At 39.9% G+C, this 17,811-nt stretch overlaps 1 protein-coding gene across 2 annotated transcripts; it reads left to right on the top strand.

The window, feature by feature from the left end:
* Window positions 1-11,860: 11,860 nt before the first annotated feature.
* On the top strand, window positions 11,861-14,738 carry LOC145161369 (uncharacterized). 2 transcript variants are annotated; one of them, XM_079080882.1, is made up of 3 exons: window positions 11,861-12,403; window positions 13,461-13,518; window positions 14,625-14,738. In XM_079080882.1, exons 1-3 carry the CDS (start codon window positions 12,029-12,031, stop codon window positions 14,657-14,659), a joined length of 468 nt encoding a protein of 155 aa, XP_078937008.1. In that variant the 5' UTR covers window positions 11,861-12,028; the 3' UTR covers window positions 14,660-14,738. The 2 variants fall into 2 exon arrangements, with proteins under 2 accessions (XP_078937008.1, XP_078937007.1); XM_079080881.1 differs by having other exon boundaries at window positions 11,861-12,515.
* Window positions 14,739-17,811: the final 3,073 nt, after the last annotated feature.

Raw genomic sequence — 17,811 nt, 5'->3', positions numbered from 1 at the left:
AACAACCTTATACCCCCCTTATAGACCGGTTTCGTGAATGAGGCCTACTAACGGTAAAACGACTTAATCTTATACATATATATAATAATTAACCATTAATGTTATAAATAGTATAAGGGTTGAATTTTAACTTTTAAAACTCTAGGGTATGGAATTAAAGTTTGTGTGCGACTTTACAAATTCCAAAACTTGAGGGCAAGTTTTGAACAATTCAAAAAACTTTTGGATATTCATAACTTATGAGTTTTATATGTGAAAAACTCTTCAAAAGTGTAACTTACAACTTCTTTTAAAAAAAACTTTTGGAATTCCATAACTTGAGGACAAGTTATGGAGTCCATTCAATGTCATAAAGATCAAGAATTATACTATCAAACAATTTGCACATAATTCCTATGATCTACCAAAACTCATAAGTTCATGAACATTCATAATCAACAACTTTCAAGAATCATATAAACATATATAAACTTGAAACTTTGATTATAACTTTGAAATTGGTTCACCACAATCATTACCACATCAAAAATAGGTTTTACAAGTCCAAAACAGTTTAAGGTAATGATTCCAGACCAATTTCAGCACAAAATCTCGAAAATCTTCACTCAGGCCTGCCAACTCGTCGAGTGCATGAACTGACTCGGCGAGTTGGTTGAATATATGCATGAACTCGGCGAGTTCCATGAGGGACTCGGCGAGTCAGCTGTGCAGAATGCAGTTTTTCGACATTTTTCAGCTATTTGCATCAAGTATTCAAGAAAACAAGCCTAGGCTCTGATACCATTGTTGGGTTTTGAGCATTCTAACACTCCTAAGGTGTACATGCAACCCTAATAACCTTGGATCTATGTTTTCTCTAAAATACATGCAAATAAGAATTTCCAAGGTTTTCATCCTAACTAGCATAACATGCAAACTAGAATCATAATATACTAGAAGAATGACATACCTTTTGATAGTGATTGATTGCTTGGAGTTTGAGAGCCTAGCACCAATAGTGTGAATGCCTCAAGTGGAATCACAAATCACCACAAACCTTGGAACCTTGAGAGAATAATATATGTGCTCTAGAAATTAGGCCACCACTCTTGTTCACACACAACTAGTGTCATTTCAAGCATCATAAGCTCCTTTATACAGTGTGGAGGATTAGGGTTACATCCATGTAAACCCTAATACCCATGACTCTTCCTTTCCAAGGATCCATGGGTTAAAAGCTCCATGGACTATCCATGGATTCCCATGCATGCCAAGCCCATTCCAAATGAGTATTAGCCCACACTACATAAAATACAAGAGCCCATATTTAATTAGTCACCTTTTTTATCACCAAATTAATTCTAAATTAATTTATGACCAATACTAATTAAATAATATGATTTAATATTAATATATTATAACTTATAATATATTAATAAAGCATGAACATACTATTCTCAAAAGATTATCCAAACAAATTGTTCGGGTGAAGTGCAACCCAAATGGACCATGCCGGGTCGGGTCAAGTACATCTCAAATATTGTTATGGACTTAGACACCTTATCCAACACTTGTATGTAAGACCGAGATTTTGGCCCTCGGCATTGCAAGGAAACACCATTGGGGTAGCCCATGGCACTTATGTGTTTTGGGTATGTGGTATTTTGAGGAATTCACTAAGATTTATGCGTACAATTTATGTTTATGGTTTCAGGTACTTCCGGTTCAAAAGGGAAGGACCCCGCGTGATGGCACAACATCCTCCCATCATGATTTCCGCATTTGAAATAATTGTACTCTCATGTTTTGAATATTATGACTTGATGTTGGTTTTGAACAATTAATGAATGATTTGATAGACTTTTTAATGAAAAATTTTATTACCGTTTTCGGGACGTTACAAGTTGGTATCCCTTCGAGTCCATCGCTAGTTGACGCTGGATCGCTGACATGGAGAATGCTCAGCGGACGAGTTTTTACCCTGAGGGGGCAAAGGGGGGATTTGCATCCTGCCTGCTGAGGAACCGAGCACGAGACCGGTGGGAGGAGTAGGGTCAGCGGCCGTGGCAGTCATGACCTGGGAGGATTTTGTCCAAAGAATGTAAAGGGATTTTACACCAGCGATTGAGGTGCAGCAGCTGGCGAGGGAGTTCCAGGACCTTTTCCAGACTATTGAGACTGTGATAGAGAATACCGCCAAATTCAAGCAGAGGGCTTTGTTGGTCCTGCAGTACGTTGCGTATGAGGAGATAAGGAAGACGAGATACCATGACATGCTGAGGGAGGATATTGATGGGTTTTAGGTAAAACAAATAAACTAGAAAACAATTCCTAAGTTCACATGCAACCTACTTTGGATCTATGTTTTAACTATTGAACATATAACTTTGAATTGCAAAACAAGAACCCTAGAGGAGAGAGGCTAATTTCGAAATTAACAAACTAGGGTTTAGGAGTTACATACCTTTCAATTGTTATAGCAAACAATTGATAATCCTCTTGATCTTGATCTTGATCTTCTTGGAAGCTTAGCACCACAAATGTAATGCCTCTAATGGAATCACACCCAAGAACTAGCAAGAAGGAAACTTGGAGGAGAGAGGATGGAGAGAGTATGCAATTTTGGCCTTAGGGTTTCTTCCAAAGAAATCAGTGTCCTCAAATGTGAGCCAGGAGGCTCCTTAAATAGCTGAGAGATCTAGGGTTTAGGGAAAAACCTAGTTATCCTTTGCTTAGGGCCTAAGCAAGATCCAAAGGCCTTATTTGGACCCCTTGGACGAAATCTCTAGGGTTTCCCCTAAGAATTTCGTCCACCTCCTTCCAAGGGGGTTCTGGAACCTTCCACTCAACTATTAGTTAATTGCAAACTAGTCCCTGCACTTTATAATTAATTCTTTTAACCCCAAAATTAATTCTGATTAATTTCTGGCTAACTATTAATTAAACATAATGATTTATAATTAATATATTAATCCACTAACATATTAATAAATCATTTATATATTAATTTATCAATCTTATAAATTAATATCTCTCCTTTCATAATTTCCTTGTCCAGTTGCTAGGTTGAGGGCAACCCAAAAGGACTGTGCTGCTATCAATTCAAGTACATACCAATTATAGTTATGGGCTTAGACACCTAATCCAACAGTCTCCCACTTGGATAAGTCTGTAACTATAATTACTAGTATGCCTTCTAAACTTGACCAGCAAATTGTAGCTTCCAAAAAAAAAGCTGCCGCCGAACTCTGACCCGGTCAATTACGTGTCCTAAGATAAGTGATCATATAATCCTTCGTTCTGCATGATATCTCCAGACATAAGACATGGAACGTAATTAATCTCTTTGTCCAGAATCTATGTTTCCCGATTTCTGATTTGTGATGATGTAGGACTTCTAATCGAACACATCAATTTAGTCCTGGCTGGGCCCAACACATAAGTCAACACCAAATCATCGAGGGGCCCACAGATATCGCTTTTCCTATTAGGGCAAAAGGAACGAATAAACGTTGACTCATATGCTTGTATCTTTTACTCATCAAATTATACATGACAAACGTTTTATAACACCAAGTTACTGATGCGTTTTCGTATCACCAATGCATGACCGACTTGTAAATTGCAACTCATATATCTTCGTTTCAAGATTATAAGATATTATCGTCTCAGTATTACTCGTGATGAATTCCATGAAGTGATACTCTGAGCGAGGGTTTATCCAGTACTCAAATCTCAATTTCTGAGTACTCATGAACGTTGCAGCAATTCTATTGCCATGTCTATCCTTAGACAATCTACAATCCAATTCATGACAGTCTTAATTCACTACTTACTTCCAAAAGTATGAGTGACTGTGGAGTTTGAATAATCTTATTATTCGGGAAGTAAAACATGCAAAAATGAAACACAATAATAAACAATTGACAAAAGGCAGAAACCAAACTTATAAATAATACTTTATTATTTAATCACCAAAAGTCAATTACATTTACTTTGTTACAAGTTTCAGAATAAAACTAATCTAACTACTAAAACTAATATCATCTTTCAGTCCTATGCTCCGAGCATGCTGAATATGCTTAGCCCTACTCAGACCCTTTGTGAGGGGATCTGCTGGGTTATCTTCAGATGACACCCTCTTTACTATAAGATGGCCTTCTTCAACTCTATGTCTGATGAAATGGTACTTTCTGTCGATATGTCTGGTCTTACCATGATCTCTCGGTTCCTTTGTCAAGGCAACCGCTCCTTCATTATCGCATAACAGTTCCATAGGCTCCTGGATGGTTGGAACAACTCCGAGATCCCCGATGAAGTTCCTCAACCAAGCTGCTTCTTTCGACGCTTCACTTGCTGCTATGTACTCTGATTCACAAGTAGAATCAGCCACCGTATTTTTGCTTGGAACTCTTCCAAGTAACTGCTCCTCCATTCAGTAAAAACACCCAGCCCGACTGAGAACGGAAGTTATCTCTATCCATCTGAAAGCTGGCATCACTGTAACCATCTACTCTCAAAGTATCACTGCCACCAAGCACAAGGACCCAGTCCTTTGTCCTTTGCAAATACTTGAGTATATTCTTAACTGCTATCCAATGAGCTCTACCTGGGTTTCCCTGATAGCGACTGACCATGCTCAAAGCAAATGCCACATCAGGGCGAGTACATGTCATAGCGTACATGATCGATCCGACAACGGAAGCATAAGGTACACGACTCATGTCATCTATTTCAACATCTGTACTCGGGCATTGAGTCTCACTCAATTTGGTATTGCTCTGGATAGGTAGCTCTCCCTTCTTGGAATTTTCCATACTAAACCTCTTTAGTACCTTATCCAAGTATGTGCTCTGACTAAGTCCAATTAGTCTCTTCTTTCTATCTCTCAATATTCTAATCCCAAGAATATAGGCAGCTTCTCCAAGGTCTTTCATGGCAAAACACTTTCCAAGCCAAGACTTAACTTCTTTCAAGGTTGGAACGTCGTTACCAATGAGTAATATGTCATCGACATACAACACCAGAAAAGTTACTATACTCCCACTAGCCTTGATATACACACAGAACTCATCTTCACTTCTAGAGAAACCAAACTCTTTGACTTTCTCATGGAAGCAAAGATTCCAACTGCGAGATGCTTGTTTCAATCCATAAATGGATTTCTCAAGCTTGCACACTCTATTGGGGAACTTTGCATCAACAAAACCCTCTGGCTGACTCATGTAAACATCTCCAGCCAACTTCCCATTAAGGAAAGCAGTTTTGACATCCATCTGCCAGATTTCCTAATCATGAAAGGCAGCTATGGCGAGCAATATCCTAATAGATTTAATCTTAGCCACTGGCGAGAAGGTCTCATCATAGTCAACCCCTGGGGTTTGAGTGAAACCTTTTGCAACCAGTCGAGCCTTGAATGTGTGCACATTTCCATCCATGTCTGTCTTCTTCTTGAAGATCCATTTGCACCCAACTGTCTTACGACCTGGTGCACTATCAACCAAATTCCAAACTTGGTTGTCATACATGGACTTAATCTCGCTGTCCATTGCCTCTTTCCACTTGGAAGCCTCTGGGCCTGCCATTGCTTCCTTATAAGTGACTGGTTCATCTAAGTTTACCAGTGTTCTGTTACTTATGAATGTGTCACCATCTGAAGTAATATGAAAACCATACAACTCAGGTGGCACACTCACCCTAATGGATCTTCTAAGAGGTAATGAGTTATCGATTGGTTCAACAGGAACTGTTTCCTCTGGTTGAGTGCTAGTGTCATCTAAGGTTCCTTCATTGGCTGACTCTTGAATTTCTTCAAGGTCAATAGTGCTCCCACTGTCCTCTTTGAATATGAGCTCTCTTTCAAGAAAGACTCCTCTTCGTACTACAAAGACCACGTTCTCACTAGGCCTGTAGAACAAATATCCAAAAGACTGCTTTGGGTAACCAATGAAAAACACATTTCTCATTTCTAGCTGCTAGCTTGTCGTGAGTCTCTCGTCTTACGAAAGCTTCACAACCCCAGACTTTAATATGTGCTAACGAGGGAACTTTACCTGTCCACATTTCGTGAGGTGTTTTGGCAACCTTCTTTGTAGGGACAAGATTGAGGATGTAGGCGGCTGTCTCTAAGGCATGCCCCCAGAAGTGAATGGGAAGCGAAGCCCGACTCATCATAGAACGAACCATGTCTAACAAGGTTCGATTACGCCTCTCAGCTACACCTTTAACTGTGGTGTCCTAGGAGGAGTCAATTGTGAGACTATCCCACATTCTTTCAGATAGTCGTTAAACTCGATACTAAGATACTCCCCGCCTCTATCGGATCTAAGTATCTTTATCTTTCTGCCCAATTGATTTTCGACTTCATGCTTAAACTCTTTGAACTTTTCAAAAGTTTCTGACTTATGCTTGATCAAGTAGATATATCCATATCTGCTATAATCGTTAGTGAAAGTCACATAGAATCGATTAGCATCTCTTGTAGTTGATCTGAAGGGCCCACACACATCTGTGTGTATGAGATCCAACAGACCTTCACCTCTTTCACAAGACCCTGTGAATGGTGATTTTGTCATCTTTCCCAAAAGACAAGATTCACACATATCATCTGATTTTAGGTCAAATGATTCCAACACTCCATCCTTTTGGAGTTGGGCTATGCGTTTCTTGTTAATGTGTCCAAGACGACAATGCCACAAGCATGCCTTGTCTACACTATTAGACAAGTCAATATTAAGTACACTATTTCCTAAGCTATCAACACAAGTCACTGTTTCATACACACCATCACAAGGTAAAGCTTCAAACATAAAAACACCATTCTTATAAACAGAAATTGAACCATTCAAATCATTAAAAGAATATTTGAAACCTTGTCTGAACAATGCATGAGATGAAATAATGTTTCTCGTCATCTCAGACGAATAGCAACAATTTATTAAATCTAATCTAACATCATTGCTAAGCAGAAACTGATAAACTCCGATCTTGGTCACTGGTGAAGACTTTCTGTTTCCCATGATCAAGTTTATCCTTCCTCGCTCTATCTCCTCACTTTCCTTTAGTCCCTGCAAATCAGAACAGATATGAAAACCACATCCTGTATCAAGGACCCATGAACGAGAAGATAATGAGTTATTAGCATAAATAGTGTAAATACCTGCCGAAGATGGCTTCACTTTGCCATCCTTGATATCTTGCAGATATTGTGGGCAAGATCTCTTCCAATGCCCCTTTTGATTGCAGTAAAAGCAAACGGCCTCTTTTGGATCAGAAACATGGGGAGTGGAACCATTGGGCTTAGCCTTTGGGCCATTACTAGACGACCCAGCTTGAGCCTTGCTCTTCCAGTTTTGCTTGGGAGGACCTTTCCTCTTTTTCCCCTTTCCCTGTCCAATAGCCAACACAGGAGCACTTGCAGGTGTGGAGGGTATACTTTTACCCTTCATCCCTGCTTCAGCTGTCTGCAACAAGTTGTGCAATTGGGCCAAAGTCTGCTCAGTATTGTTCAAATGGTAAGTTAGAATAAACTGACCATAACAATCAGGTAGTGAGTTCAAGACCATGTCAATGGCCAATTCCTCATCAAAGCGAATGTTGAGCTTGACCAAACGCTCTATGTAGCGTTGCATTCTTTGCACATGTGACACAACCGACTCCCCCTCTTTCATCTTGCAAGCCATGAGTGACTTGACTACTTCAAACTTTTCTTGACGAGCTCGCTTATGGTACTTTTCCATAAGGTCCTTGTTCATCTTGAAAGGCCAGTAGTCCTCATAGTACCTCTGCAATTCTGGGGACATGGTTGCCACCATGATGCATGCCACTTTGGTAGCATCATCGTAATGTTTCTTGTAGGCAGCTAGATCTTCAGGAGTAGCTTCAGACTCATCAAGCTCTTTGAGCTCCTTTTCAAGAACATATTCTTTGTTCTCAAAACGAAGAGCCATCTTAATGTTGCGCATCCAATCGTTATAGTTAGAGCCATCCATAACGACTTTGGAGCAGATATTGAGCAAAGAGAAGTGTTGGTTGGAGGATGATGAAGCAGAAGTGTTTCCAGGAGTAGACATCTGAAAAAGAAAGAAAGTTTTAGTTAGATTTCAAGATACCTCAATATAATAACCCAAAGATATAATATCAAGGTTAGGATCCAACTATGAAGGTTTACAACTTAGAAATGGGATGCCGAGATCCAAGTGTAAATTTCATAAAGGTAGGTGAATGACGATTCACCAATTCCACCATTAGACGAAACAAACGAAGTGAAATTCCTAATTCTTTTGAGATACATTGAAACTATTCAATGGCATGTTTTAATCTCAGAATATGCTCTTCTATTTGTGACTGGGATGCCAAGGATCACAAACAAGATGTGAATAACCACGCAAATGTGCTTGGTAACCTCATTGTCTTTATCATTAACTATTGATGTGCTGGTAAGCCACACACGCTCCATCAAAATGATAATTATGAGATACCCATTACTACTCTTTATTAGTGCCTTTTAGTGTGCTGGTTAACCACACACACTCCACTAACGACCAATAAAGCACAATGTGCAATTTCATGGATTAGCATACTTTTCACATTTTTCCTAAAGTAACTAGAGTTGGGATTTTGTAAAATAATGTTCTAGTACTTTCTTTAATGGCATTATACTTTTAATGAGAAGTAGTTGTCCTATCAAATCCGTTCTACTAACGACCCTCCACTAATCAAGGAAGCGGTGGGTGAGAGTGGACACCCATTTAACTACCATTTTATAGGCAGTTTCCTTATACCCCCCTTATAGACTAGCTTCGTGAATGAGGCATACTAGCGATTTGACTGACCATATTCTTATACATATATAATATTAAACATTTAATCATAATACATATATAAGGTGTGTTTTAAAACTTTTTTAAAACTTCAAGGTTTATGTAAATTTCGAAATTTAAACTATTAAATTAAATTTAAATAAACCAATTAACTAGATTTAATATTTATCTATTAATTAACTTTTAATCAATTTATTAAATCTTGTAAGGATTATCTAATTAAATTAATCAATTAATTTAATCTTAATCCTTATCCCTCTAAATTTCGAAAATTAGGGTAACGATAATTATCCAATTAATCTAATCAAGTAACAATTATCCAAAACAAGAAACCCTAAAACTTCTAGGCATATTTCGAAATTTACAAGGGAGGAGGCTAGGGTTTTCAAAACCCTAACCCTAATTTCGATTAGGGTTCTTTGGAGGCTAGGGTTTTCGAAAACCCTTCAATCCAAAACCCTAATTGCGAAAATTTGGCCTTTAGGGTTTAATAGCTATAAACCCTAATTTGCAATTTAACAATTATAGCAATTCAATTTAAAACAAACAATGGCTCTGATACCACTGATGGGTTTTAGGTAAAACAAATAAACTAGAAAACAATTCCTAAGTTCACATGCAACCTACTTTGGATCTATGTTTTAACTATTGAACATATAACTTTGAATTGCAAAACAAGAACCCTAGAGGAGAGAGACTAATTTCGAAATTAACAAACTAGGGTTTAGGAGTTACATACCTTTCAATTGTTATAGCAAACAATTGATAATCCTCTTGATCTTGATCTTGATCTTCTTGGAAGCTTAGCACCACAAATGTAATGCCTCTAATGGAATCACACCCAAGAACTAGCAAGAAGGAAACTTGGAGGAGAGAGGATGGAGAGAGTATGCAATTTCGGCCTTAGGGTTTCTTCCAAAGAAATCAGTGTCCTCAAATGTGAGCCAGGAGGCTCCTTAAATAGCTGAGGGATCTAGGGTTTAGGGAAAAACCTAGTTATCATTTGCTTAGGGCCTAAGCAAGATCCAAAGGCCTTATTTGGACCCCTTGGACGAAATCTCTAGGGTTTCCCCTAAGAATTTCGTCCACCTCCTTCCAAGGGGGTTCTGGAACCTTCCACTCAACTATTAGTTAATTGCAAACTAGTCCCTGCACTTTATAATTAATTCTTTTAACCCCAAAATTAATTCTGATTAATTTCTGGCTAACTATTAATTAAACATAATGATTTATAATTAATATATTAATCCACTAACATATTAATAAATCATTTATATATTAATTTATCAATCTTATAAATTAATATCTCTCCTTTCATAATTTCCTTGTCCAGTTGCTAGGTTGAGGGCAACCCAAAAGGACTGTGCTGCTATCAATTCAAGTACATACCAATTATAGTTATGGGCTTAGACACCTAATCCAACAGATATCAGGTAGTTCATGAGCTTTTAAGGGTGCAAGACCCTGAATGATACGATCGAGAAGGCCCGTGAGTGGGATATTAAGTTAGAGCTTCGGACGAAACAAAAGTCGGAGCAGGTACAGATAGTTTTGGGCCAGGTAAAGAGGCCTAAGACTTCTGATGTTCGCACAAGAGGTCAGCAGGGCTGGGGCCGTTGTGGCAAGTATGGTAAGCCGCACAGTGGGGCATGTCGAGCGGCGGGTTCAGGTTGTTATAGTTGTGGCCAGTCGGGCCACATGAGTAGGGACTACCGCAGGAGTGCTCTGATTTGCTTCAATTGCAATCAGACCAGCCATAAAAAGGCCGATTGTCCGAGATTGTCAGGGGGAGCTGTGGTGACGCCTGCGCCAGCTACATTGAGGATTACTGATGGCCGCCAGGTCAAGGTGGAGGCTCCTGTGGTGAAGAGCAGGACATTTTAGATGACCACCGATAAGGCCCATGCAGTGCCGAATGTGGTTACTGGTATGTGTTTTATCTCTATTTTTTATTGATTTCTTTGTTTATGCTTATGATTATTTTGATCTTGTATAGGGACCTTTTTGGTTAATGGTATGACCGCTCATGTCCTGTTTGATTCGGGTGCTACCTGATCCTTTGTATCTCTTGCACTTAGCAAGAAGTTTTGCGATGCTCATGGGACTTTGGATTTTCCCTAGAAGTTGAGATTGCGGATGACCATGTTGTGAGTGGTTCGAGGGTTCATCGCGGGTGTGAACCACATTGCAATCTTGATTGCATGGTGTCCATCTATAACATTAGGGCTTGCATATAGAGCTAACAAAGAAGTAGGGATTGAAACCTAAGTTAAGTTAGGAAGGTATAATTCAACATTTGGCTAAAGATTAAGGTCTAAATCATAAATAACACACCATAAGTGTGTTTATGGCCATAAATCCACTCCAAATGAGTGTTCACGGTCCAAGAACATCTAGAAGCCTTGGTTCACGGTTTGGAAATAAGATCAAGGAGGTGTTCACGGTTTTGGGGATAAGATCCAAGGTGTTCACGGATTGAATTAATGATTTAAATGGTGTTCATGGCCAAGAGGTGATCGTGAACACAATCCAAAGCTCATATATTGGACGTAATCACATATTCTAGAATATATTTCATCCGTAAACACATCAAATATCTTCAATTCTTATCCAATTTAGCTTCCCAATGTGATACCTCCGTAAACATTACACCGCCTCATGAGTTTATGTAACATTCCGTTTTAAATAAAGTAATTAAATAATAAAACCGAAACCCAAGAAGTAATATTTATTATTATTGTATATTATTATAGTCCAAAATCAGATAATAATTAGTGGGGTGTTGGTTTCGAGGTGCCAAATGAGGTACTTTTGATTTCCGAGGGTTAAAGTGTAAGTGCGGGCCTATTATGAAAAGATTTTATGGGGTCAAGGGCTAAAGAGTAAACTCTGGACTTAAATTGTAAAGGGTTTTAGGAAGGAGGGTTTAAATGGTAAGTTATGGGCTTCATTTGTAAGGAATTAAGTGTGAGGGGCTGATGATGTAAATATGGGAAAATTATTCAAATTCGGGTATATATCCACCCCATCGTTTAAACCCTAACCCTAAACATATTCATTGGCCGTCATCTCTCCCAACAGCCGCCACCTTGTCCCTTTTAGTCACCGGCCGCCGCCACCAGCCACCCAGACGCTCTCCGACCACCTAGCAGCTATCGAGCGACGTTGAAGACCGACTGGGAGGGGAACGAAGCTGCACCAGTGGAGATCGAAGGAGTGGCGTTGTGATGGCTGTCGTTCGTGACTCTCCAGCCGCTGCCGTCATCGATGTCGAGCAAGAAAGACCACCGGGGATAAGTTGTCACCATTCCTGCCGTGGCCGAGGCTGGGGACCAATCCATGGCGTCGTTTCAGTCGGAAACACCGACGCCACCCTTGTTCCGCAACTACGCCTCCGCCGCTTCTTTTCTTCTGTTACGTTTCTGTTGTTACTTCGCCACCCAAACGCCACAGCCGCTGCCTGTGACGTCGCGGGCAGCCGAGGGAAGAAACAGTCGAAGACCGGAGATGGGTTTTACGCCGCTGCTGCCGCTAGGTTGTTGCTGCCGTCGTCAACCGCCGCCGGGGAGGGTGGTTGGATCTGTTTGCTAGAAAGAAAGTGGGTGGGTGTTTGGTTCTGCTATAGGGCTTGTAGTTATTGGCTGGGAAATCAAAAAGGGGCCACCACCACCATGAGGTGGTGGCTGCCACCCTCTACCACCACCGGCCGCCATGGTGCGATTGTGTGTGTGTAGTTAGTATGTGTTATTAGTGTATGCGTGTGTTAAGTGGATAATATAGTAGTTTGTAACAAAAGTGAATAATGAAAAGAAGAACCCAAACCACCACCGTAGAGTGGTGGTTGCCGCCTCCTGCCGCCACTGGCCGCCGTGTCGGGTGGCGGTGTGCTTTGATTGCGTTTGGACCTCGTTTGGGGATGTTTGGACAATGTGGAATCAAGGAAAACCTAATGGGCCCAAAGAAGCCCTAGTGGGCCCAATGGAACCCTAATGGGTCAATAAGGCTCAATGTGACCTAAAAGCCCAACCAATGAACTAATGTGCTAGTATTGGGTTGGAAAACCCTAATTAGGGTTTGGAAAACCCTAACGGCATAAAACCCTAATAGTGGGAATTGTTTGGGACACGTACGAGAATTAATTATTAAACTTAAAATAATAATTAATAATCATTGGCAAACTAACTTAGCAATAATGGACTTAATGGATTAAGTCCTTTAGGGGTTAAGTAAGAAACACTTAACCCTAATCATCATTACATGTGAAAGCGCTAATCTCACTCGGGCTTTGAATTGGGACTTCCTATTGGGCTTTGGCAATTGGACTATTGATGGACCACCCAAGAACAAGTTAATGGACCAGAGTAATTAGATGGGCTTTAGGATAAGGCCCATGTGAGGACTTGGGCCCAATTTGGAAAATTGGGCCATAAATGGACCATGTTTAGGCCTTTATGATTATGTGATATTGGGTCATGGGAACTGGATTGGAATAATTGAATGGGCCTTAAGGAAAGACCATGTAAAGGTCTGGGCCTAATTTGGAAAATTGGGCCATATTTTGGGCTTTGGCCCATTATTTTACTTTTGGGCTTTTGTAGTGTGAGTTGGACCTTGGGCTTGGGACCCAATTATTAATTGGGTATTGTTTGATGTTGACAGTTCGGGAATCTGTCAACCAGCAGCGGGAGCTTTACCTGCGGGACTTCAGCAGTGCCAGGTGAGTTATCCTCACTATACTAAGGGGTCTAAGGCACCAAGGCCGGCCCATTGGATATGATATCCTAGTAGTTGTATTATGTTGAGTATGAGTTAGGTTATGCATGCTAGTTTGATATGCTAGAGGGTAGGTCTGTAGGACTACCTGTGATACTGATTGATTACCTGTATGTGCATTTATCTGTTACATGTCGACATGTTAAGTGGGATGGGTTGAGGTTGTACTGCTCCGTGTGGTAGCCAACAAACCCCATAGTATTCCAGATATGAGCTGAGGGCCCGGTAGGCATTCCAGACTCATACTGGGGACTTGGGATCATTCCAGATACGAGCTGAGGGCCCGGTAGGCATTCCAGACTTGTACTGAGGGCTAGGTGGCAATCCAGATGTGAGCTGAGGGCCCGGTAGGCATTCCAGACTCACACTGTGGGCCCAGGGGTATTCCAGTCTGTAAAGCTGTGGACCCGTTACGTTTTGTTCTGTTCAGTTTGTTATGATATGTTATTGCTGACATGGTTATGTGGACTATACTAAGGGGTCTAAGGCACCAAGGCCGACCCATTGGATATGATATCCTAGTAGTTGTATTATGTTGAGTATGAGTTAGGTTATGCATGCTAGTTTGATATGCTAGATGGTAGGTCTGTAGGACTACCTGTGATACTGATTGATTACCTGTATGTGCATTTATCTGTTACATGTCGACATGTTAAGTGGGATGGGTTGAGGTTGTACTGCTCCGTGCGGTAGCCAACAAACCCCATAGTATTCCAGATATGAGCTGAGGGCCCGGTAGGCATTCCAAACTCATATTGAGGACGTGGGAGCATTCTAGATACGAGCTGAGGGCCCGGTAGGCATTCCAGACTCGTACTGAGGGCTCGGTGGCAATCCAGATGTGAGCTGAGGGCCCGGTAGGCATTCCAGACTCACACTGTGGGCCCAGGGGTATTCCAGTCTGTAAAGCTGTGGACCCGTTACGTGCTGTTCTGTTCAGTTTGTTATGATATGTTATTGCTGACATGGTTATGTGGACTATATGTGTATCAGTATTTTGGGGGTAACTCACTAAGCTTTCGGGGTTACAATTTCAGTTTATTGTTTCAGGTGCATCAGGGGATCGTGGCAAGGCAAAGGCGTGATCGTACAGCTCCTCACTTTTTATGACTATGTTTCTGGGATACTCTGATATTATACATTTTGAAAACAAGTTTGTAATAACTAATGGTTTTTGGGTTGTTTAAAAAGTTTTAAATTGGCTTGAATCTTTGGGTGTTACAATTTACTTCCATATTTAAGGTGCAAATTGAATTCATTTGCACATTCAACAAACGTAGAACACCTCCATACTCTCTCAAATTGCAAACCTTATTCCTTTCATATGCTCTCAAGTATCAAACCCATTTCCTCATTCCTTTCTATTTTAAGCTCCAGAAGATCATTCTTGTTTCAAACAGATACCACTTAAGTAAGTAATCTTCAATTATTTAGTGTTTATGAAACACTTATATTTCAAAGATCATATTATTCACACACTATTGTGTGTTTAAAATCATTAGAATCACGACAACTTTCCCGTATTATATCCCGAAATTTGTTAAAACATGAAAATAAACTTATAAACTATATTAGGTATAGTTTATGGATCATATGAACTATTTTACAAAGTCCAGGTTAAAACATGGAAAAAACTTATAAACTATAATAGGTATAGTTTATGGAACAAAGAGATCTTTTTAGAAAATTACATGTTATTTACAAAAAGGTTTTTATTACTTTATGTAAACTAATTAATACTGGATTGTGAACCGCTTGATGTACCACTCATGGTACCCGTTAGAATCCTAATTATAACCAGAGTCTCCTTGAGAGAGAGCGTGAGTTTGTGTATAGATCTATACGAGACAGACTATGTATTAGTATGGTTATAATGAATATTCACAATAAGTATTAACTAATTATTTATGTAAAGATATACTTTTTCTTATACAGTCTCAAGGGATATTAACTATGTGATTACTCAGTATATACAATAGGGTTAGATAAAATTGAAGTCCAGTAGACAGTGGAATGTGTGACTTCTGCCTTACTTCCTGTTCCTTGTTTGGTTGTGGGGTTAGGGCAGATTCACCCATTCAACTGTCTGTTCGATCTCGGTTATATACAACTCGTATGTACTAAGTGATCATAGGAGGGTAGTATCGTCACATCGAGTTTTCAGGACAAACACATCTTCAGCTAGTTTTTCTTATAAATAAAACTAGGTATCACTAAACTAAGTATGGTAATTATACTTGTGCTTTTCGGTCTTGGAATGATTAAGACTACAAATCGGTTTTATAGAAAATATAGTATTTTCTATGATAAATATCGTTTTTTGAAGGTAAACAGTTTTCGATTTAACTTTCTGAAAACAATAACAATTATTACTGAAAACAATGTTTTACAATAGAGTAAGTGGAACTAGGAACATATTTACAAAAGGTTCAACACTTATTTATAAACTAGTATAACATAAAGGACCTTAAATGGTTAATTCTGTAATTCCTTAGTTTATACATCAGAGTTATATATAAATAATATCCGATAGGCAGTGGAATGTGTGACTTCCGTCTTACATCCTGTTCCTTGTTTGGTTGTGGGCTTAGGGCAGATTCACACATTCAACTGTCCGTTCGATATTAGGTTATATATAGTTAGTATAAACTAAGTGATTATAGAAGGAACTGTTGTGGTTACCATTCTACTAAAGAAAATATAGGATTTTCTGAAGGAAACACATTCATCATATCTAAAAAAATCATTCATGTTAATTCTGTGATTATTTAGTGAACACGATAGAGTTATATATAATGAAGATCCGATGGGAGTGGAATGTGTGATTTCCGCCTCATTTCCTGTTCCTTGTTTGGTTGTGGGCTTAGGGCAGATTCACCCATTCAACTGTCTATTCGATATGTATTATATATAATTTGTATTCACTAAATGATCACAGAAGGAACAAGTACGGTCATATTACTCATTAAGAAAATATAGGATTTTCTGGAGGAACAGACGAACTTTTCCAAAGAACAAAGAGTATACTTTTTATAACAAAACTACTTATGAACTCACTAACTTTAGTGTTGACACTTTTTCAAACCACTTGTATTCTCAGGAACGTTAGTAACAGGTACCCTCTCAGGTGTTGCGAAGACGGAGCATTACATATTATCTTTTGTTATAATGTAAATCATGAAATATTTTGAACATAATGTAAACTTTATATTATTAATACGATGATTGTTGTTACTTTGATTACTATGATGAATGTGTTGTGATACTTAACATGACGTCCTCCGCCCGCGAACATTTCCGCCGTTCCGGTTTGGGGGTGTGACAGTGTCCCGAATATGTTTAGTGAGAGATACTCTATTGACTTGGTGTCGATCCCCTTGAGAGGATCGAAGGTTATTATCGGGATGGACTGGTTGGGACCCTAGTGAGAGTTTGAACCCCTAGTGGGGGAGAATTGGTGATTCCTGGAAAGAGAGCTTCGCATGGACCGACTCTCTGTTCAGCTGCGAGGGCTAGGAGATATCTGCAGCAGGGTTGTTCTGGGTTCCTTGCTTATGTTGCACACACTACAGTCGAGGGTACGATAGAGTTGAGTGGGGTGCCCATTATTTGGGATTTCCCCGATATGTTTCCTGAGGACTTACTAGGAGTGCCTCCCGAGAGGCAGGTGGAGTTTCGAATTGAGTTGCTTCCTGGTGCGGCTCTGATAGCCAAGGCGCCATATCGTCTGGCACCACCAGAGATGCAGGAGTTGTCTATGCAGCTTCAGGAACTGCTAGATAAGGGTTTTATTCGTCCAAGCAGCTCTCCGTGAGGAGCACCGATTCTGTTTGTGAAGAAGAAGGACGGTTCACACAAAATGTGTATTGATTACCGGGAGTTAAATAAGATAACGGTGAAGAACCGTTACCCACTTTCGAGTATTGACGACTTGTTTGATCAGCTTTATGGTGCATCTTGGTTTTCCAAGATTGATTTGCGATCGGTTTACTATCAGATGAGGGTCAGGGATGATTTTGTATAGAAGACATCCTTCAGGACTCATTATGGTCATTATGAGTTCGTGGTGATGCCCTTCGGGCTCACCAATGCACCAACGGCATTCATGGATCTCATGAACCGAGTCTGCAGACCGATGGTGGATCGGTTCGTGCTTGTATTCGTTGATGATATTCTAGTCTACTCCAGGACCAAGGAGCAACACGAGGAACGTTTGCGAAAGGCATTGGAGACCCTG

Source organism: Lactuca virosa, chromosome 2 (genome assembly GCF_052849685.1).
Source record: "Lactuca virosa cultivar CGN04683 chromosome 2, Lactuca_virosa_CGN04683_v6, whole genome shotgun sequence".
Taxonomy (NCBI): Eukaryota; Viridiplantae; Streptophyta; class Magnoliopsida; order Asterales; family Asteraceae; genus Lactuca; species Lactuca virosa.
The sequence above is the reverse complement of the archived record's forward strand: the minus strand, read 5'-3'. Positions and strand labels throughout refer to the sequence as shown.